This window comes from Penicillium robsamsonii (assembly GCF_028829455.1).
Source record: "Penicillium robsamsonii strain IBT 29466 chromosome Unknown utg000001l_segment0_segment0, whole genome shotgun sequence".
NCBI classification, from domain to species: Eukaryota; Fungi; Ascomycota; class Eurotiomycetes; order Eurotiales; family Aspergillaceae; genus Penicillium; species Penicillium robsamsonii.
This window is the reverse complement of record NW_026643219.1, coordinates 3,481,859-3,501,467: the sequence shown is the minus strand read 5'-3', so window position 1 is coordinate 3,501,467 and position 19,609 is coordinate 3,481,859. Positions and strand designations below refer to the sequence as shown.

The window sequence follows — 19,609 nt, the reverse complement described above, 5'->3', positions numbered from 1 at the left end:
ATACTTAAAGGGACAACTGCCTACACATAAGACAAGAAAACGGCCCAATAGACTGCTCAAAAATGCGAGCACCTTTGATTTCCCTTGCAGCTTTGGCTGTGGCTATACAGGCACAGGAAGTATACTTGACAACAACCGGTTACTCCGCTCGACCACAATGTACACAATCGAATGTGGCACCGAATTACCATTTTAGTCCCTTCTCTTATACCCTAAATGAGACAGTTCGGTAAGAAGTACATAGATCTAGTTTACACTATCCATTGCTAATTAAAGTATGAGATATGCAACCTCGGTTCCGCCCCCGACAACAACACGGAAATATGGCCCACCCTATACCGACGCAGTCAAGCATTTAAGCACCAGCTGGTCGACCTCAACGTGGGGCAGTTGGATCCCAGAGCAAACAATTATCAGTGCAACTGACACGGAGGACCCATATGGACAAGCTGCGTGGTCCTCGATGTGGCTACAGGCGGATCTTCACAACTATGTATGTCATGTGCCCTGTGATTTCTACCCTTTGAAGTGGAAACTTATGCCATCAGACCACCACTGGGCTATTCTCGACAACTGTCAGTCCCACACCTGTGCCCAGTAGTGAGCTGGTCCTGCCACCGCGCGACTACTTTGGTCCCACAGACTGTTATAATTTCCCCAAAGACTTTGTGTTTGGAGTTGCAGGTAGTGCAGCGCAGATCGAAGGTGCAATTGGGTTGGATGGTCGATCACCTTCGTTGTTGGAAAAGTTAGTGCCCGACAGCAAGCCGAAGGACTATGTCACCAACGAAAACTATTTTTTGTATAAGCAGGACATACAGCGACTAGCTGCAATGGGTGTGGAGTATTACAGCTTTACAATTCCCTGGACGCGGATTTTACCTTTTGCTCTGCCAGGAACGCCTATCAATCAACAAGCTATTGATCATTATAATGACTTGATTGACACAGTTCTCGATGCAGGAATGACGGTAAAGAATATCGGATATCTCGTTACCTGTTAAGTTCCGGTGTTCTAACTGTCATTGCAGCCAATTGTTACGATGCTCCATTTCGACAGCCCATTAATGTTTGTTGCAAGCGACAATATCACGAAACGCCCAGATATTGGCTACAACAATGCCGGCTATCAAAATGAAACCTTTGTCGATGCATTTGTCAACTATGGAAAGGTATGTTCTCTAGCTCACGATTTATCAATCCTCACGCAGGTCTGACTTGGCTCACTTCCCAGGTCCTTCTTTCTCACTATGCAGACCGAGTCCCAATATGGGTGACCTTCAATGAGCCCCTGCTCTACGCATACAATTTTAAAGGAGTGGACCACATTGTCAAAGCACATGCTGATGTCTATCACTTCTATCATGATACGTTGAAGGCTACAGGCAAAATTGGTATCAAGTTTAACGACAACTTTGGAGTGCCTAAAGATCCAAAAATTCTAGTCATGTTCTGGCAGCTGATCGCTTCCAAGAAATGCAACTGGGTATCTTCGCAAATCCAATCTTTTTGGGTAAGCAATACCCAAAGTCTGTGCTAGAAACACTCCCCGGAGCCAAGCCCTTGAGCAAATCCCAATTGAAACACATCCGCAACACCTCCGACTTCTTTGGGATTGATCCATATACCGCTACGGTAGTATCCCCAGCCAATGAAGGTATCAAGGCTTGCGCTGCCAACCCATCAAGCTCGAATGAGCTTTTCCCGTATTGCGCCAAGCAAGAAACAAAGAATATTTACGGATGGAACATTGGATATCGCTCTGAATCCTACGTGTATACCACGCCGACACATTTCCGGGAGTATCTCTACTACCTGTGGAACACTTTCCGACATCCAATTTTGGTGGGAGAGTTTGGGTTTCCAGTATACGCAGAAGCGGAACAGGAGCTTTCTGATCAGCTTTTTGACTCCCCACGCAGCGTATATTATCTTTCATTCATGTCTGAAATTCTCAAATCGATATATGAAGATGGTGTTCATGTTATGGGGGCCCTTGCTTGGAGCTTTGTCGACAATTGGGAATTTGGAGACTACGCACAGCAATTTGGCATTCAAGCGGTCAATCGCACGACCCAGCAGCGACACTACAAGAAGAGCTTCTTTGACCTGGTCGATTTTGTGAAAGCTCGACAGCCGCATACAGAATGAGGTGGTCTATAGGGAATGCTAGGTAGTTAAATTGACAACTCTAGAATAAACTTGATGAACTAGCAGACTGAATCACGTTTTCAACAATAACCGTGTATACTAGTGCAAAAGGAAATTGGCCCATAGCATCTCCGTGACATATGAAGTAGTCCATTCTTTACGTCCGATTCCTCGTTGTGGCCCTATTTCCCAATATCAAAAATTGATGTGGCGAAGAAGCCCTCTCTGATCACCAAGGGATCTCTTTGCCATCGTAGTAATTTGCACCGGCTTGAGTCTCCGATCCAGAGATATGTATGTTCACAAATTTTCCATTCTGATCTGGTGTTGCCTTTTGTATGATATCTAGGACCTTCTCGGCACCTGTCTCAACCGGAAGGTCTGCTCGATCGCTACCAAGATCAGTGCGAAGCCACTTTTAATGTTAGTAAAGTTTGAGAAGTTTGCGATCAACAGATAACACAAAATATTTGACTCACGCCAGGGCTGATCGCAAGAAAGGTGAAGCCATCATCCGCATATTGCTGGGCATATTGAACGGTGAGCATGTTTAATGCGGCCTTTGAGATCTTGTATGCCGGTGTTTTCAGGTGTTGAAACGCACCGGCCATAGCTATGGAGCCTAAAGTGGTCGATCTTGTATTCGGATTAGCTTCTTAGACAAGTATAAAAAGGCCCATGTAGTTTCTTTCCGATCTTCTCACATGTTGATTACTGTTTTCTTCTCGCCTTTGCGCATGAGAGGTAGGAAAGCGCGCGATACAAGATGTGCTGCAGTGACATTGACATTGAATGTCTCATTTAGATTATCCCTATGAGATCAGTATCATAGCAAGACTTTTGACAGGGTATCCAACTTACATTCCTTCCAGTCCTGTTGGGGACCAGTCGCTCACTCCCGCGTTGTTCACCAAGTAGTCAAGTCCTTTCCCTTGCAGCTGGCGCTCTACAGCCGCCACAGCCTCTTTCACACTAGTTTCATCAATGACATCTAGTTTGACTATCTGAACTCGCCCTGACGAGGCACTTGCAATCTCCTTCAACTGAGCGGAATTGTCCTTGCGCGCGGTGGCGATGATGGTCCCCACCTGAGTTTTGGGCAATGTCGCTAGACGGGCGATCAGCGCTAATCCGAGCCCTCGAGAAGAGCCAGTCACTAGATACGACGCCATGGCTTGCGGAAGTAATATTCGCAGAAAGTTGACAGGGAATATCTTAACTGGTAAGATGGGATGACAGACTTCAAGTGTGATGATAGCCGTAGATAATAGGAATGTGGGAAACCTTGGAAGTCCCAACCTTGTGGGGACATTCTTTCAACATAGATGTATTTGTAATATGTACCTGAATACTTGTAGATGTATTTGTAATATGTACCTGAATACTTGTAGACATATATCTGTTATCTCCACTAATCTCCGGTCGGATATAACTTCTGGGAAGTTTAATAAGGATATGTATCTATCGAGGTATTTATGCAGACTGTAGGTATATATATTGTATTTTGTGACATCTAGGTCTTCACAATTATTACTTTGCAGTGCCATTTAGAGCATATTGCACCACAAGTCACTGATATTTCTAGGATAGTAAAAGGAAACACAACGCTAATAATGGGGGATGGAGGGGAAGTCAACTGCAAGTGGTCTCCTATCTCGATATGACGATCACGTGCGCCTTACGTCACCGAATTGAGGTTTAGATCGTCCACTCGTTCTTCTTTCTCTTTCCTCTCAAGCCATTGGTTTTACTAAGCTCCAAGCTCACGGACACAGCGGGGTGGATATTTAGGTGAATTGACGCCATGGCCGACTCCTTCACCCTGCCTTTGCGCCCCATCCTTGAGCAACGCGATCGTCCGGATACTCTGCCTGTGGAGATCGCGCAAATCAACAATCAGTGGGGCTCTTTTCGCGAGGTGAACGAAGATGTTCTTCGAAAGAAGATTGTCGAGGAGGAACAAAAAGATGGCCTGGATGAGGTAGAGGAGAGTGACCAAGATGTGACTGATCTTGATTCGACAGAGCGCTTGGAGCAACTGTACAAGCGGCGTGCCGAGATCACTCAGTTCGCCATGTGAGTCTAAAATGGTCTTGAAGTTATGTCCTCAGCGCGCGAGAATTGACAATATTTTAGGCAAGCCCACATGGAGACCATGTTCGCTCTCGACTTCGTCTCCCTTTTGCTTTCCAAGCAGGCCCCGCGTCAGGCCGAAACCTCCATGTCGGCCTTCCTCAAGCAAGTCGCACCCCTCGGTTCGCTCAATGCCGAGGTCGTGAACCCTCCCCCGAAACCAGAATCTACAAGCAAAGATATATCAACAGTATCAAGAGGATGGAGGATCCAGAATTTCAACGCGGCGGCGAACAAGCTTCTGCAGGCCGCTTCCCGACTTGAAACCGAAGTCGCGTCGGAAACTCGATATTGGAATGAGGTATTGGCTGTTAAGGACAAAGGATGGAAAATTTCCCGTCTCCCACGCGAAAGGCAAGCCCTAGGCGTGCAATATGGGTTCCTTGAAGGTGAGCGCATACCAATGGGACATTGATACCGTAGGAAGCATCTGCTGACCACCACCAAACACAGCCACGCCAGTTTTCCGCGACCGCGGCCTTGCTTCCTTACGCCGAGCCGAGGATGGGGCTTTGCTATTAGACGAAGGATTGATCCCATCTAAAGCCCGTTATGTCCGGGTACGCGTGGTACAGGATGGTCGGCTTTCGGGAAGCTCTAAACCGACGCGTTCCACGTTCGACGGGGACGGGACGATTGAGGATCGCATTCTGCAGGCGCGTGATAGTGTTTATGAAGAGGAACTCTTCCACGAACTAGTCCGAGAAGCCCGGGCAATCGCGAGCTTTGGCGTGACGACCCGTCAGAATCTCATTCAAATTCCTGCTTCGGATGACCTCGAAATTTTACTGGACTTGGTTGATACTGATGAAAATGCGTTGCAACCTCAAAATGATATCTCACAACAAGGAACTTCTCTTGCAGAGGGGTTGGGACATACAATCCGGATCTTATTGGCATATGCCCACCGTCAAAACTTGCGACGTCGGACTCTACTTCCGCCGCCCCTGACCCCGAAAACGCGATCTGTTCCCGAACATCAACTTATTCGGCCAGCTCTAGCTTATATCAAGCACATGTCCCATGTACGCTGGCTTCAGTCATTACTGAAGGACCTTTTCGGTGTTTTGCAGTCGGCAAATTTGAAGCCTCCAGCGTACATCGCAAGAGTTTTTTCGACAGGGAAACAAAGACAAACTTCTCCTGCTCAAGCAGTGGAGACCGTCATTGGACAGTTCCTTACTCCCTTGCTGTCTACATTCAGTGGGAAAATTTTGACCCCTCGGGGTTCTTTCTCAATCTCAATTCACACCAACCTTTCCTCACCACCCTTCGGCACCACCTTTGATGTGTCATTCAATATGCCCAAATACCCCGACCTTGGGTCTCCTGGCAAACTTTCCCAAAGAGAAGAAGTGGAAGCCGCCATCACCCATCTCTTGTTGCTTGATGTTGTATTCACTATCTCATCCAACGGTTCACCAAAGTCCGAGGGTGAGAAGGACCAAGCAAAACGTACCTGGGAAGCGATTTACCCTCAACATGGCGAACTTCTACTCTCTCCTTCCAAACCAGACAAACGAAAAAAGATGAAGGTTGCTCTGTCCCGTCATGAACTGTCTATTGAGATCTACACCGTGCGCTGTATCGACGGAACCGGGCGTGGAACATGTGAGCATCCCTCTTACCATTCGGCGCTGCACACTTGGAAATCTTGCCCTTTGGCTGGATCACATAACCAGCCCTCTTTGATGGACTTTGTGTCCACATAGGTGTCACGTGCGTGACCCACACAGAGCACAAATTGGTCGGGTCGAACCACTCCACCCTGGGCCGACTTGAGCCGATATTTTCTCACCTCTTCCATCAAATTGGGCTTGTGGTTTAGTGGTATAATACTCCCTTAGCATGGGAGTGGTCCAGGGTTCGATTCCCTGCAAGTCCATGTCTTTTTGTTTCTGAATATTTTTGACCTTAAGCAAAAGGCATTAGCTCGCGAGATGAAGTGGGCCAATGCAAATTTTTTTTTTCGTTCCCATTTACTCTCGCAAAATTCAATAATAGAAAGAGACTTGAATAATACCCTGTACAAATAATGGCCACAAAAGCTGAGTTGAAACAAACAAACTTCCGTTTGAAATATGAGCAAATCGAGAGCCGGTTTGGTCAATCTCTCATAGCTTCGAGCGTAGTGCATTGACGGCTCCTGGGACTATGAGCGTCTCTTGGAGTCTCTTTTCGCCCAGTCCGTATGCAACTGGGAACCAATCACTAACATCCTCACCCAAAATCATCAAAGCCAACGCCTCGCCACTCATCAGGCTGTTCGCCATGCCATATCCATTGAATGCAGCAGCAATCCATTCGCCGTCACCTTCCCGGTCTGTCAGCGTCGGTGATAACCGTCCGACCATTGGCAGACCGTCAGAGGAATAACCCATAATTCCACTCCACGAACTGACCAAGCGCCAATCGGATCTGTCGTGCTTGCCAAAGAATCGTGGGAGGACGATCTCCAAGTGTTCAACGGAGTGGTCGGCCACGAAGCTGTCATCTGAGGATACTGACTCCTCAAGACGAGTATTTTCGCCGCCGAAGTAGAAATAGCCGGTTTTTGCACTCTGCCCTAGGTAGTACAGTCCATACCCATGGCGTTTGGTTTCGGGATCATAGGATGGAGGATAGTGGAAACCCCATGAGACAGTTGTTCCCTGATTCGACACAGCATTATGCGGATCTTGAACTGTCATTGTGCCTTTGAAAGGATGGACAAGTCCTCTTAGGCGAGGAAGGAGATGCCCGCTGTAGCCATTGGTGCAATGAACTACAGTCCGTGCTCGGAGTGGACCGCGAGAAGTGCGAAGTGTATACGGATAAGCACTCGTGATAGGCGAGGCAGGCGTTGAAATGTGCCGAACGGATTCAACCGGTGTATTTGTCTCGATTGTCAGGCGACCTGGGTATTTTTTTAAGAGTGCCGCGAATACTGTGGTGACAAGACGATATGGCCAAACTGTTCCAGCAGGGAGCAGTGCTCCTCCAGATGCCCCATGGATTCCATACTCCTGAAGAAAAATGTCAGCACCGCCCTATGACTATATGGGCGACAGCACTCACCCTGAGCACAGCATCTGCATCCAAAATTGTATACAGTCCCTTCCTAGAAGGATGATCCGTTTCCAGGCGCGCGATGCTTTTCTTGAAGTCGTCAAACTTCCCCTGGGTCAAAAAGACTCGCAGCTTCTGTAGACGTTGCATCTCAGTCAACTCCACGGCATCATACTCTTCAACCAATTCCTGCATCCTCTCCAAATTGCGGAATGTGAAATCCACAATCTTGCCCGCCATTTCGACCCCATGAGTCTCTGCAAGGTGCATATACTGCTCTCCGGCATTCGCAGCCATCTGTCCACCATTGCGCCCAGTCGCACCTGAACAGAGCGTACGAGCTTCCAAAACGGTTACTGTGGCAGTAGGGTGGCGTTCCAAGAGAGACTTAGCTACCGATAGACCGGTGATGCCGGAACCAATGATCGCAAAATCTCGGTCAGTCGGTAATTTTGAGGATTGGACATCGGCAAGAGCATGTGGAATGTGCTGCCAGTAGGACTGGGTGGGATTGGCTCGCGGCAGGCCCGGGTCGGCCGTAACTAGACTAAAGACTGGACTGTGTTAACCTTCAGCTTATACCACGGCAGAATCAAGCGTGATAGCACGTCAGTCAACTTCGGGAATGGGGTCGATTGGGGTTACCTGAATCATTCGGCGCCATTACAAAGGATGTAAAAGGCTCAGAATTCACTTGTGCGGGCTAATACCGAATCCAGAACTTGCAATTGGTATTTTAATCGAAATTAAATAAGTCTTTCGAGAAAATAGGAGGTACTTATATGGATGTAGCCCTGGAGACATCGTGCGGGGTTTATCTTATCTCGTAGGGTTAAATTGCCCGAGTGGGAATAGAGTGAATCCTGCCTGGCATTCAATATCGGAATGATAGTTTCTACACCCAAGGACTATATGTTGCTATACTGTTTAAATTGCTTGATCTAAATCGATTCAATATTTTCTGGGGCTATATACAACGTATACATACAGGGTTGGGGATCTCCCATTCAATTTTACTATGGTTAGGAGTAAGTGCAATGATCTTGTAATGACTCTTAAGATAAATTAGCAGATAGTCCGTCCGTTATGATTCCACCTGAGCTATTCATGGATTTACTGAGATCTTGAAGGCGTCAAAGCTTCAACAAAGGTGCGAGGGAAGGAGAAGTCCGATTTGGACTGAGTGGACCGATTCAGAATGGCCCGTATCTGTGATTCATCGGCTGAAATTACTTTCATGCCAAATATTATCCTTCTTGAGAGAAAATATATCGGAGGCCTCCCAGTGATCCTATTTGCCTAATAATGATTAGCTATATATGTGTAGAAATACCGCCAGGAATGGAAATATAGTATGGAGTAGGTATGCTGCGCTTATCGCCCTACGATATACGAAGGCGATATAAAGCCTAGATAGGACAGAGAAATTGTATATGTACTACCAGGAATTGCTTGGTCTAAACCGATTGAATATTTTCAAGGACTCTATGCACAATGCTAAGCATGGGACGAGCTCCACATTCCTGCGTGCCGCCACATGGGTTGGAGAAGAAGCTCGACGAGGTAGCAAGGAGACATCTTTAAGCTTTAGAATTAGTATACGCAATCTTTATCCTGATAAAAATACTAATAATCAATATTATAAAACTTAACACTAACGCCGGGGGGTGATTCTATGGATAAACCTAACTAAACCTGATATGCAACTAACTCCTCCACGTTTGAGGCATGTAAATGGCGTAACTGCATTCCATATAGCATTCCAACTACGTATGATCGTGGAACGAAAATGCGAATGACTTGTTTTACGAAAGCATATCTTCAATTTCGAGGGATAAACTCGCTATAATAGTTGCAACATTTCTACATTATTTCGCTTCATATCTCCTGGATATTTTATTTATCTTACAATGAAGCTTTCTTCCATTATCCTGACGGGTTTTACACTGGCCACAACTGGCCTGGCAGAGAAGACATGTACTCCTAGCTTTGATTATTGCTCTGACGTCCTGATCAAAGACAAAGGTAATTTATTTCTCGTCAAGCATTGCTGCGTTACACTGATTAAGAAACAACAGGGTTCACCGAGGCCGATCTGAAGGATGTATTGAAGGGGTCAGATCTTGAGAAGGAGGATGTTAAGAATGTTCTATTCCATTGCAAGAACCCCGGCGACGTCGGACACCCCAAGCTTTGCACGAGTGGATGCAAAGACCCAGCGACAGAGGGTAGCCACTCGTGCTCAGCATAATTCATAGTTTTGCTGTCCACTCCAGATTCGCAGCTGACAATGCAGCAGCTAAATCATGCTGGTCGTGAGGGGATGCTAGTTACATAATTATGTCTGGTAGCAAAGTTTTGGTTATGAATGGACCTGAGGCCAGCTACATTCGGAATATGATTGAATTTAGAAGACTATGTGTATTCGCTCATAGCCACTGCCTTATTGTAAAGACTGTTTGCAGAAGGGGTCAACTCAAAAGTAGAGAGATGCTCTAGACAGCAGGCTGACAGTGCAGTAAATCGCATTTTGGAGTTGCCAAAAGGGGTTTACATATATGCTATCCGATCTAGTGTACAAGCAGATATGAGGGTTGCCTAGTATTCAGTATGTAGTCCGGTTTAGCTTGGCAAATGACGCTAAACATCAAACCATTTTCGGCCGAGGCCCCCTAGGGTCATTCGACTCGTTGAACACCTTTTCCTATGTATAGGAATTCAGCAGGATCGATATGGCAAGTGGTCAATACCCGCAAGTGCCAAAGCCCATTACTGATAACTTGGAGGCGTAACAAGACATAATATTCGCGCAAGCATCAGCCCATTTGTCCGCACGGGCGTGATGGGATCACACTGGGGTTTTAATCATGTCAGATCAAATTCAAGGATGCTCTTCGCCGTCAGTTCTGCTGTTGCTCATGTGCCCGGGGTTAGTAAGAGCATTAGTGCTGTAATTGTGGTGCTTAGAGCTTTCACTGGAGGCCCACCGGAGTTCTCTCTTATGCAGGATATAAGGAGTCCTGTGCGGCACTTCGCACGAGGCGTCAGCAAAGAGCTGCAGGGACGTGTCAGCGTCAAGAAACGTGGCCCGAGGCCCCATGTTGTGTGGACACATGCAGGTGGCGCGAACAAAAGTCTTGCGACTAGTGTAACATTCTCTTCTACCCACCGGAGACTCGCGGGCAAGGTACTTGAGTTCCACAAGTATTACCTCTGGACAACCAGTTTGTAATAGCTCGTTACAATTATTGTGCACCGAGTTCGTGTTACCAGTCAGACCATGTTTGCCAAGGTTAGTTGTATACCAGTAATTAATACTCTGTAGGATTAAACCGTATTGAAGTAGGATAATCATGAATATGATGAGGTCGATGACCTACAATTAAGAATTACAAGAATCAGCGAGGAAAAGGAGAAGATGTCATCGGGGCCAGACTCCGGGGGGACGCGGGAAACAAACAAAACAAACATCATTAAGTGACGTCAAGCAAAAGCACTCACCGCCCACACTAAACCCAAATTGACCAAGCGGTGACATGTGTCTTGCAGCCAGATTGTAAAGGAACGCAGGTACTAGAAAGGTATTGGCTCAATAAAAGGTCAGACCACTTTTAGATTCTGGGCAGTTTATATACAGATAGTTGTAAAGAATCCAGGCCAATTCATCTTTTCTCCATTCTCTTATATTCAAGTTATAGTACTTTAGCTTCAAGTTGTTTTGTGACGCAAAGCACCCACTTCTGCCCGATTTCTCTCACCGGATTGGGTTCAACCCCTCCACATCCCACCCCATCCACAATTGGAGCTCTACAACTATCGAGCTTCTTTTCTTTTTGTTTTCTTCACTTTTCATTTCATTCTTTTGATCGACTTGTACTTCAGGTCACCTTCAATTGATTCGATATGGAACCCACCAGGATCGCCACTCAACCGGCTAAGAGACGCCGCATCGGTGTTCTCACCTCTGGTGGAGATGCCCCCGGTATGAACGGTGCCGTGCGGGCCGTTGTCCGTATGGCAATTCACTGCGACTGCGAAGCCTACGCCATTTTCGAAGGATATGAAGGACTGGTCAATGGCGGCAACATGATCCGCCAGCTACACTGGGAGGATGTCCGCGGCTGGTTGTCCCGCGGTGGTACCCTGATCGGCTCTGCCCGCAGCAAGGGATTCCGTGAGCGTGCTGGCCGTATGCAGGCAGCGAAGAACATGGTCATGAGAGGTATCGATGCCCTGGTCGTCTGCGGTGGTGACGGCAGTTTGACTGGTGCCGATGTCTTCCGTGCCGAATGGCCCGGCTTGTTGGCAGACCTGGTTGCCGCGGGGGAGTTGTCTACTGAGCAGGTGGCGCCCTACACGGTGTTGAACATTGTAGGCCTGGTAGGTTCGATTGACAATGATATGTCTGGGACAGATGCCACCATCGGCTGCTATTCTTCCTTGACCCGTATCTGTGATGCCGTCGATGATGTCTTCGATACTGCATTCTCCCATCAGCGAGGCTTCGTCATTGAGGTGATGGGCCGACACTGTGGATGGCTTGCATTGATGTCTGCCATCAGTACCGGCGCAGACTGGATGTTCCTCCCTGAGATGCCCCCGAAGGAAGGCTGGGAGGATGACATGTGCTCCGTAATCACCAAGGTGGGAATTACTCCAGCGTTGTTCAATGTCTCCTTTTTTGTTGCTGACTAGTGTGGTTTGATAGAATCGAACTGAGCGTGGCAAGCGTCGTACGATCGTTATTGTCGCCGAGGGAGCACAGGATCGCCAATTGAACAGGATCTCGAGCTCGAAAATCAAAGATATTCTCACAGATCGTCTAGGATTGGACACTCGAGTCACCATTCTAGGTCACACCCAGCGAGGTGGAGCGGCGTGCGCTTATGATCGCTGGCTGTCGACTCTCCAGGGCGTGGAGGCCGTTCGTGCCGTGCTCGAAATGTCACCCGAGTCCCCTTCACCAGTTATCACCATCCGCGAGAACAAGATCATGCGCACCCCTTTGATGGAGGCAGTTCAAGCGACCAAAGATGTGACGGCGAAGATCGAAGAAATGGACTTTGATGGAGCTATGAAGCTCCGTGATCCTGAATTCAAGGAGTACTACAACGCATATATGACCACTGCGAAGATAAATGACCCGAAGATGATGCTTCCAGAGGGCAAGGTATGCAGATAATCCCCCAGCCCATCTGGGCTTCACGCTCCCCAATCTCCCCAAATACTTACTCTTTTGCAGAGAATGCGGATCGCCATTATTCACGTCGGTGCTCCCGCCGGTGGTATGAACCAAGCCACCCGTGGTGCCGTTGCATACTGTCTGACCCGTGGCCACACCCCACTGGCCATTCATAACGGTTTCCCTGGATTGTGCCGTCACCACGACGATCAGCCAGTTAGCTCAGTCCGCGAGGTTACTTGGCTGGAAGTTGATAACTGGGTCAACGAGGGTGGCTCAGACATTGGAACGAACCGCAACCTGCCATCTAATGACATGGAGACCACTGCCAAGTGCTTTGAGCAGTACAAGTTTGATGCCTTATTTGTTGTTGGTGGTTTCGAGGCTTTCACAGCCGTCAGCGAGCTGCGCCAGGCTCGTGCGAAGTATGATGCGTTCAAGATTCCGCTTATCGTGCTCCCAGCTACCATTTCTAACAATGTCCCGGGCACTGAATACTCCTTGGGTAGTGACACCTGCCTGAACACCCTGATCGACTTCTGTGATGCCATTCGTCAGTCCGCCTCCTCTTCTCGCCGCCGAGTGTTCGTGATTGAGACCCAAGGTGGCAAATCTGGATATATTGCGACCACAGCTGGCCTGGCTGTGGGTGCCGTAGCGGTATACATTCCCGAGGAGGGTGTTGACATCAAAATGCTTTCGCGCGACATCGACTTCCTCCGCGACAACTTCGTTCGCGACAAAGGAGCTAACCGTGCCGGTAAGATCATTCTGCGCAACGAATGTGCGTCCAGCACATACACTACCCAGGTGATCGCCGATATGATCAAGGAAGAGGCCAAGGGCCGCTTCGAGTCTCGTGCCGCTGTTCCCGGTCACTTCCAACAAGGTGGAAAGCCTTCGCCAATGGATCGTGTTCGTGCTATGCGTATGTCCATCAGGTGCATGCAGCACATCGAAGGATACGCCAACAAGAGCCCCGACGAAATCGCTGCGGACCCTCTTTCTACTGCTGTGATAGGTGTCGAGGGATCACAGGTGCTATTTTCCCCCATGGGTGGCGAAAATGGACTGGAAGCTAGCGAAACTGATTGGGTGCGCCGTCGCCCCAAGTCCGAGTTCTGGCTTGAACTACAGGATGTCGTCAATGTTTTGTCTGGACGTATCCACGCTAGCAAGAACGAATCCTGGTCCTGCTATGAGAGTACGTAACCCGGCCAGGACCCTGATTATTTGCTTGTTCACCCCCATTCGATTTATCTTCGCGCTGCTCGTTTTCTTCTTCTCCTTTGGCATTTAAGGATCGACTCCCCACGTACAGTGGTCATTTCTGGAGCCCCTTCACTACGGATGTTAACGATTACCCCGTTTCCTACTTTGCAGATTCTTCGTCAGTCGGGCCTATCCCCTCGGCTCCCAACTCCCCATGAAAGGACTTCCTACAGGACTTCAACTTCTTTCCAACCAACCATTGACTCCACGCCAATGACGCACCCGGGATATCCTTGAATGTTCTTTCCAAATACTGGCCGGTGAGCCATCCGCTAACTTGTGATGTTGAGGGCGATCGTACTAGACGTCCGTTACGCTTTGTACGATGCTATGCAATAAGTCCTCCAGAGCCAAGGATGGTCTACGCGACATTTATGCCTGGGAGTTTGGGTGACTGTGCTTTTTATGATTTTCTACCCTTCTCGAACACCGTTGGTCTACGACATAAAGTGCGTTGTAGATAGAACCATCAATTTCAATCATGCAATTATTTCAAATCAACGCTACAGGCGAGTGCTATCGCATGGATCAAAGAGGTAGTAAAAAGACAGTACTATAAGAGTGAGAGCGTATCAGTCGTACGCTGACCCTGAAACAACACTAAAACGAACCCCGGACAGATGCATTATTCCATGGTTCAATGTGGAGGTCAATGACTACGGATGCACCGCCTTCTCCAGCTCGTCGAGTAGTTCCACAGTCTCAGTGGGGCTTGCAATCCAAGCAGTTGTAGATGCAAGACGGGCCTAATAAAAAAATGATGTTAGTCTGACCAGTAGCCAAGGAAGGAGTTAAAAATTCCCCACCTTAAAGTCATTAGCCCCAGCCGACAAGAACTGATCGCCAACATGTAGTGTTTTGGCCGGATCAATGCCACCAAAGTAGCGCTGACAGGCGCGCACACCCCATGATTTGTCACCAATATCGACAAAGACATCATTTCCACCGTTGAAAGCACAGAATGGCAATCGCCCCCCAACAGCCGAATGTTGGACCGTGTGCTGCACCACCAACACAGTCTCTTCCAACTGTTCACGGCTGATTCGGACCCCGTTTACGGGGTAGACACCAACCGCGCGATCCTTGCGCAGAATAGCAGCAGGTAGTTTCATATTTTCGACACATGCACGCAGAGCAGACTCGGCAATATCAAGAAGCTCGGCAATATCATTATCACTCCAGGATTGCATTTCATCCAGCAACCATTCGCTCCGCCGCACGTAGACGAGCCGGGAGTCGGAGGTCGGGTCGAAGCGGAACAGATAATTGCTTTCGCCGCCCATGACAATCAGTCCTTGTTTCTGATCCTCCGTGAGAGTAGTTGAGTTGTGAATCGCATCGAGCAGACCATGTAGTCGCTCATAATACTTTGACGCCTCGGTGTACCCGGCCGCCGTCACAATGCCGACCTTGCGGTCCTGTTCGAGGATGCGCAGAATCCGGGGAATGACGGGATTGTCGGATGTGAGACAGGCACCGTCGTCATAGAGTGTTACATCTCCATCGAATGTGACTAGTTTCACATCGCTGGACCGAACAAGACCCAATACCTGGGCGGAGTTTAGGATAAGTCGGATATCGTTGAATGAAGGGGCCACGAAGCGTCGTCGGCTGATAAATCGCTGCTGGTCTTGATACTTGAATGCATCTTCTAGATATAGCTTGGTGAAAAAGGTACCGATGGTGGGTACGAGGAGATTCAATTTGGATTTGCCAGGGGCATTGCGTTCGTAGTGTTGGACTTTCAAAGATTAGGAATCATCCTTTATTTCTTGGTTTTCACTACTCGCACTTACTGTGATCGTGCATCAAATTCTCTACATCACGCATAATCTCTGCATAGCGATGGTGGGTGTCCGCCGCGACTGTCTTCAGCACCTCCCCATTTTCCGTGTAGATGGCGGTGGGCTGGGAATGCAGGACAAAAGGGACGGCCAACAGACCCTAGAGGGGTTAGAATCGGACAATATAACATCTTTAAGTAACATACTTTGATCCATTCAATCTGTAGACTATTAGTCAACTTGAGACATGTGCCCTGGAGTGATAACTTACAAGTTGATCCCGACGATGGGTCTATACGACTGCGGGGTCAGTGAGGGGCACATTGCTTGTCTGCAGACATATTCGTACCTTTAGGGCATCTAAGAGGTATTAGCAATAATGAGTCATGCAATAAAGACAGACGACATACATTCTACTCTGTATCGCGTTGTCATGATTGAATGTTGGAGAAAGATGGTGCCTGCGAGGCCGATTTCCAAGGATAGCTTAGCGCGTGCACGTCCCTTCGGTGACTCACTCGGAGCTCGGAGTATATAAACACGGAGTATGAGGATAATGTTAGCCCTGCTCGTAACGCCTGCTCGTAACGCCTGCTCGTAACGCCTGCTCGTAATGCCTGCAATCACTATTGGTCTCAAAGTGCCTTGAACATAACCTTTTTTCGCCTTTACAAGGCGTCAGTAAATTGCAAGGCCTTCCGGGATGATTCCGAGGGCCGAAAAACCCTCAACACTGCCACCTTGACTAGCCAACTCATATCGGAGTAGTAGGGGCTTGGTCGCAAATGCAATGTCCGAGATCGACGAGTAGAAATATAAATATGTGTGATGGCAACCTTTTTCATACTTTCACAAGTCACACAATCATTGAATATCAAAGATCCTTCCAGTGGAAAGTAGCACCGGCGAATTATATACAGCAAAAACAATGCAAGCTGCATCCCCATCAACTATGAACACGCCTGGACAATATGAGGATCCACCAATGTATTACCCGTCCGAGGAATCCAATTACTTCATCGATGAAAAAGCCAACACTCCCCTGATCCTCCGACCCGAACAAAACGAGCCTGGATTTGCTGTTGCATCTGCTCTCAGCCGAGGCCTACAAGTACCATCCAGATCCAGAGCCTGCACATCAGGATTCGAGTATCCAGATGAATTATCTCATTACGGCATCTCCAAGGAAGACTGGACACAATTCACACAAGGGGTCTGCGACGAAGCAAAGCTTTCACGTCAGCAATGGACCACCGTGGTTGGCAAAGGCCTGGGTGTAATGGCAGTGGGTGGACTGATGGTCGGCCTTCTGGGCGCTATCCCCGCGATATTCGTGGCCCGTCTCACCAGAAGGCGAAAAGAACAACAAAATTTGATCTGGGCAATGGCTGGAGCCCGCGGTGAACGCCTTGCTCGACATATCTCGCAGTGGAACGAGACTGTCTTTCAGCCTAGCGGTGTTTTGATCCGGGTCGATTTGCCGGATGAATACTTAAATGACATGAAAGTTATGGATATTCGCACGAGAGGTAGTCCCGAAAGATCTCTTTGGGAGATTCGGGATAAGGCTGCGTGTAAGGCGAGAATTGTGATCATCCCTCTGGATGGGTTGACGTCAACAAAGCATTTCTCAAGTTGGGATAATCGGGGTTGAAGGAACGGACAAAAGAGGCCGGGAACAAAAGGATATATGTTTATTTATGTATTTCAGCGGGACCAGTAAAGGTTTAAGAACGGGTTATGATAATTTAAAACGGTTTATTCATCATCAAAGTGTCATTATTCGAAAAAAAAAAGATAAACCTTCTCTCATGACCAGCAAATGGACAGTAGGGATATCCAAAAGATGACAAAAAAAAAGCTAATAGTCCAGGTAACATCTAAACCCGACCCTCTTTATCCTGCCTCTCAACATGCTGAGCCATTCCGTGTGACTGCACCGCCACCTCCATCTTCTCATCCACAATTTGGTCTCGTTCATCGGCATCCTGGTTACCATACCGGCCAATCTTGTACCACGGCAAAGCAAAGAGACGATCCATACTCTCCAGGGAGCGGCCTGACGTCTCCGGAATACTGAACCAGACCCAGGCACCACCGATAATGGTAATGGCAGCAAAGCACCAGAAAGTACCCTTGGGGTCAATTCCACCCTTCGCGACGGGGAGAAGCATGTTGGGAACAGCCCGCGCATTGCCATATTGGTTGGCAAAGTGGAGAGTCATAGCCAAAGAAGTGCAAAGAGCACGGATACGCAGGGGGAAGAGCTCTGCAGTCAGAAGATACTGCATCGAATTCCAGCCCAGCGCCCATCCAAATCCAGAGACGTATATCATTGCAATCGCTCCCTCACTAGCGCCCTTCTTGCCCTCCGGTACCATGTAGCCCTCGACAACTCCCATGTCGGGAACTGAAGTCAAGAAGCCGGCGATATAGATCATGGCAATTGCTTGTAGAGTGATACCAAGAAGAAGGGCTCGCTTGCGTCCAATGACATCGACCAAGAAAAGAGCACAGATGACTGCGGCAACCAGCTTGACGATTCCAAATACAGCAGTGACCAGCAGAGACTCGTTCTTGCCTGTGACTCCTAGCAACTCGAACAAATCCGGGGCGTAGACAGTGATACTACCGGCACCGGACCACTGTGAAAGAAGTTGGGCCATGAAGGTGAGGTAGACTCGGTAGAGGTTTGATGGGACCAGGAAGGTTTCCTTGATCACGCCGATCGGGCCAGACCCTAGTGTGGCTTCCATCTCGGCTTCATGTGATGTTTGGATAACGGATATTTCACGCACGACGTATTCGTCATCGATTGGTAGGCCGCGAATTTTCGATAGATTGGAGATGGCCTTCTCGAGGTTGCCGCGTTTGATGAGATAGCGGGGTGATTCGTATTGGAGGAAGGAGAGGAGGAAGATAATGCCAGCAAACATGATGTGCAGACTTGTGGGGACGAGCTATCTTCAAGTCAGTATTGGTAATATAAGTGTGATTTAACGAAGATCAGACATACCCATCGGTTGTGAGTTGTGTCTCCGAGATTGAGCTCGCAGCCATAGTTGGCGAAATATGCAAGCACTATACCCAAATAGACAAAGCCTGTGAAGACACAGGTGCAGAGACCACGGATAGAGGCGGGAGCCTTTTCTACTTGTTAGTTGCTATAAGATATGACCTAGATAATGAGCAACTCACAATTTCAGCAAGATATACAGGAGCAACGACAACTGTCTGGCCCACACCAAGTCCAGCAATAAAGCGACCAGCATAGACAGCACCCAAGCTGCCACTGTTACCCATGAAAATTGCGATTCCCACGATCCAAATAACACAAAGTTGGCGAGTAGCCCAGATACGACCGATGCGATCACAAACTAAGAAGGCACTGTATAAGAACAGAACATCTTAGCGACATGGGATCTAACACAACAGAGAACAAGGACAAACTCACAAAAGAGCACCCCCAACAGATCCAATTTGGACCATTGCGGTAACATTTCCTTTGATGTTGGTTTGTTCCACTTCGCTGTACGAGTCATAGTTGATATAATGTTGAAAGTCTTTTGAGTTGAATGCGCCTGAGATCAAACCCTCATCGACACCTCGGGCAGCGCCCATCAGGCCAAATGAGATGACCGCGAACCATAATCGCCAGTTGAAGACCTCCTTAGGTTCGCCGAGGTCTTTGAGGCGAAAGATATTGACCGGTTTCTTTGCTCCGCCGGCCATGATGGGCAATGTAGTCGAATGCGGGGATATATAAGACAAGCCGGGGTAGTAAAAAAAAAAAAAAAAGGAAAGCAAATGTGAGCCCGAGGAAACGGACTTTATAGCTGTGGGATCCCGGTCTATGATATGCGGGGAAAGCCTGGGGGAGGGGGAAGGGAGCGGAAACTCCAATCCGAGGAATCCTGAATCCTGTCAAGACCGAGGAAGAAATTCCCTATAGTATTGAGCTGTGGACTATACACATGATACACCGGGATAGGCTAAGCTCTGGAGGAAAAGCGCCAAGAGAGCTTGGGTCTCGAGTCCC

At 48.2% G+C, this 19,609-nt stretch overlaps 10 protein-coding genes across 10 annotated transcripts; 6 read left to right on the top strand and 4 right to left on the bottom strand.

Annotated features, from left to right (window-relative positions):
- Positions 1 to 62: 62 nt before the first annotated feature.
- Positions 63 to 2,151, top strand: N7447_001384 (CAZyme family GH1; the record flags this gene model as incomplete). The annotated part of the gene is made up of 6 exons (XM_057225660.1): positions 63 to 229; positions 283 to 493; positions 549 to 971; positions 1,032 to 1,172; positions 1,235 to 1,394; positions 1,475 to 2,151. The coding sequence occupies 6 exons, from the start codon at positions 63 to 65 to the stop codon at positions 2,149 to 2,151; spliced, it is 1,779 nt and encodes a 592-aa protein (XP_057089676.1).
- A 229-nt stretch (positions 2,152 to 2,380) lies between these two features.
- On the bottom strand, positions 2,381 to 3,323 carry N7447_001383 (SDR family oxidoreductase; the record flags this gene model as incomplete). The annotated part of the gene is made up of 4 exons (XM_057225659.1): positions 2,381 to 2,566; positions 2,631 to 2,787; positions 2,856 to 2,963; positions 3,013 to 3,323. The coding sequence occupies 4 exons, from the start codon at positions 3,321 to 3,323 to the stop codon at positions 2,381 to 2,383; spliced, it is 762 nt and encodes a 253-aa protein (XP_057089675.1).
- A 632-nt stretch (positions 3,324 to 3,955) lies between these two features.
- N7447_001382 (mediator of RNA polymerase II transcription subunit 17) lies at positions 3,956 to 5,996 on the top strand (the record flags this gene model as incomplete). Its single annotated transcript, XM_057225658.1, has 3 exons — positions 3,956 to 4,227; positions 4,288 to 4,673; positions 4,738 to 5,996. The coding sequence occupies 3 exons, from the start codon at positions 3,956 to 3,958 to the stop codon at positions 5,994 to 5,996; spliced, it is 1,917 nt and encodes a 638-aa protein (XP_057089674.1).
- Positions 5,997 to 6,398: 402 nt separating this feature from the next.
- Positions 6,399 to 7,996, bottom strand: N7447_001381 (NAD(P)/FAD-dependent oxidoreductase; the record flags this gene model as incomplete). Its single annotated transcript, XM_057225657.1, has 3 exons — positions 6,399 to 7,289; positions 7,342 to 7,886; positions 7,978 to 7,996. 3 exons carry the CDS (start codon positions 7,994 to 7,996, stop codon positions 6,399 to 6,401), a joined length of 1,455 nt encoding a protein of 484 aa, XP_057089673.1.
- Positions 7,997 to 9,242: 1,246 nt separating this feature from the next.
- Positions 9,243 to 9,583, top strand: N7447_001380 (uncharacterized protein; the record flags this gene model as incomplete). The annotated part of the gene is made up of 2 exons (XM_057225656.1): positions 9,243 to 9,357; positions 9,411 to 9,583. 2 exons carry the CDS (start codon positions 9,243 to 9,245, stop codon positions 9,581 to 9,583), a joined length of 288 nt encoding a protein of 95 aa, XP_057089672.1.
- Positions 9,584 to 10,219: 636 nt separating this feature from the next.
- On the top strand, positions 10,220 to 10,564 carry N7447_001379 (uncharacterized protein; the record flags this gene model as incomplete). The annotated part of the gene is made up of 1 exon (XM_057225655.1): positions 10,220 to 10,564. One exon carries the CDS (start codon positions 10,220 to 10,222, stop codon positions 10,562 to 10,564), a length of 345 nt encoding a protein of 114 aa, XP_057089671.1.
- Positions 10,565 to 11,235: 671 nt separating this feature from the next.
- N7447_001378 (ATP-dependent 6-phosphofructokinase) lies at positions 11,236 to 13,726 on the top strand (the record flags this gene model as incomplete). The annotated part of the gene is made up of 3 exons (XM_057225654.1): positions 11,236 to 11,976; positions 12,041 to 12,502; positions 12,575 to 13,726. The coding sequence occupies 3 exons, from the start codon at positions 11,236 to 11,238 to the stop codon at positions 13,724 to 13,726; spliced, it is 2,355 nt and encodes a 784-aa protein (XP_057089670.1).
- Positions 13,727 to 14,442: 716 nt separating this feature from the next.
- Positions 14,443 to 16,005, bottom strand: isn1 (IMP 5'-nucleotidase ISN1; the record flags this gene model as incomplete). Its single annotated transcript, XM_057225653.1, has 7 exons — positions 14,443 to 14,532; positions 14,593 to 15,527; positions 15,583 to 15,730; positions 15,777 to 15,791; positions 15,842 to 15,862; positions 15,920 to 15,930; positions 15,981 to 16,005. The coding sequence occupies 7 exons, from the start codon at positions 16,003 to 16,005 to the stop codon at positions 14,443 to 14,445; spliced, it is 1,245 nt and encodes a 414-aa protein (XP_057089669.1).
- Positions 16,006 to 16,522: 517 nt separating this feature from the next.
- N7447_001376 (uncharacterized protein) lies at positions 16,523 to 17,224 on the top strand (the record flags this gene model as incomplete). Its single annotated transcript, XM_057225652.1, has 1 exon — positions 16,523 to 17,224. The coding sequence occupies one exon, from the start codon at positions 16,523 to 16,525 to the stop codon at positions 17,222 to 17,224; it is 702 nt and encodes a 233-aa protein (XP_057089668.1).
- Positions 17,225 to 17,450: 226 nt separating this feature from the next.
- On the bottom strand, positions 17,451 to 19,302 carry N7447_001375 (putative MFS quinate transporter; the record flags this gene model as incomplete). Its single annotated transcript, XM_057225651.1, has 4 exons — positions 17,451 to 18,530; positions 18,587 to 18,715; positions 18,769 to 18,958; positions 19,025 to 19,302. The coding sequence occupies 4 exons, from the start codon at positions 19,300 to 19,302 to the stop codon at positions 17,451 to 17,453; spliced, it is 1,677 nt and encodes a 558-aa protein (XP_057089667.1).
- Between the last annotated feature and the right edge of the window lie 307 nt (positions 19,303 to 19,609).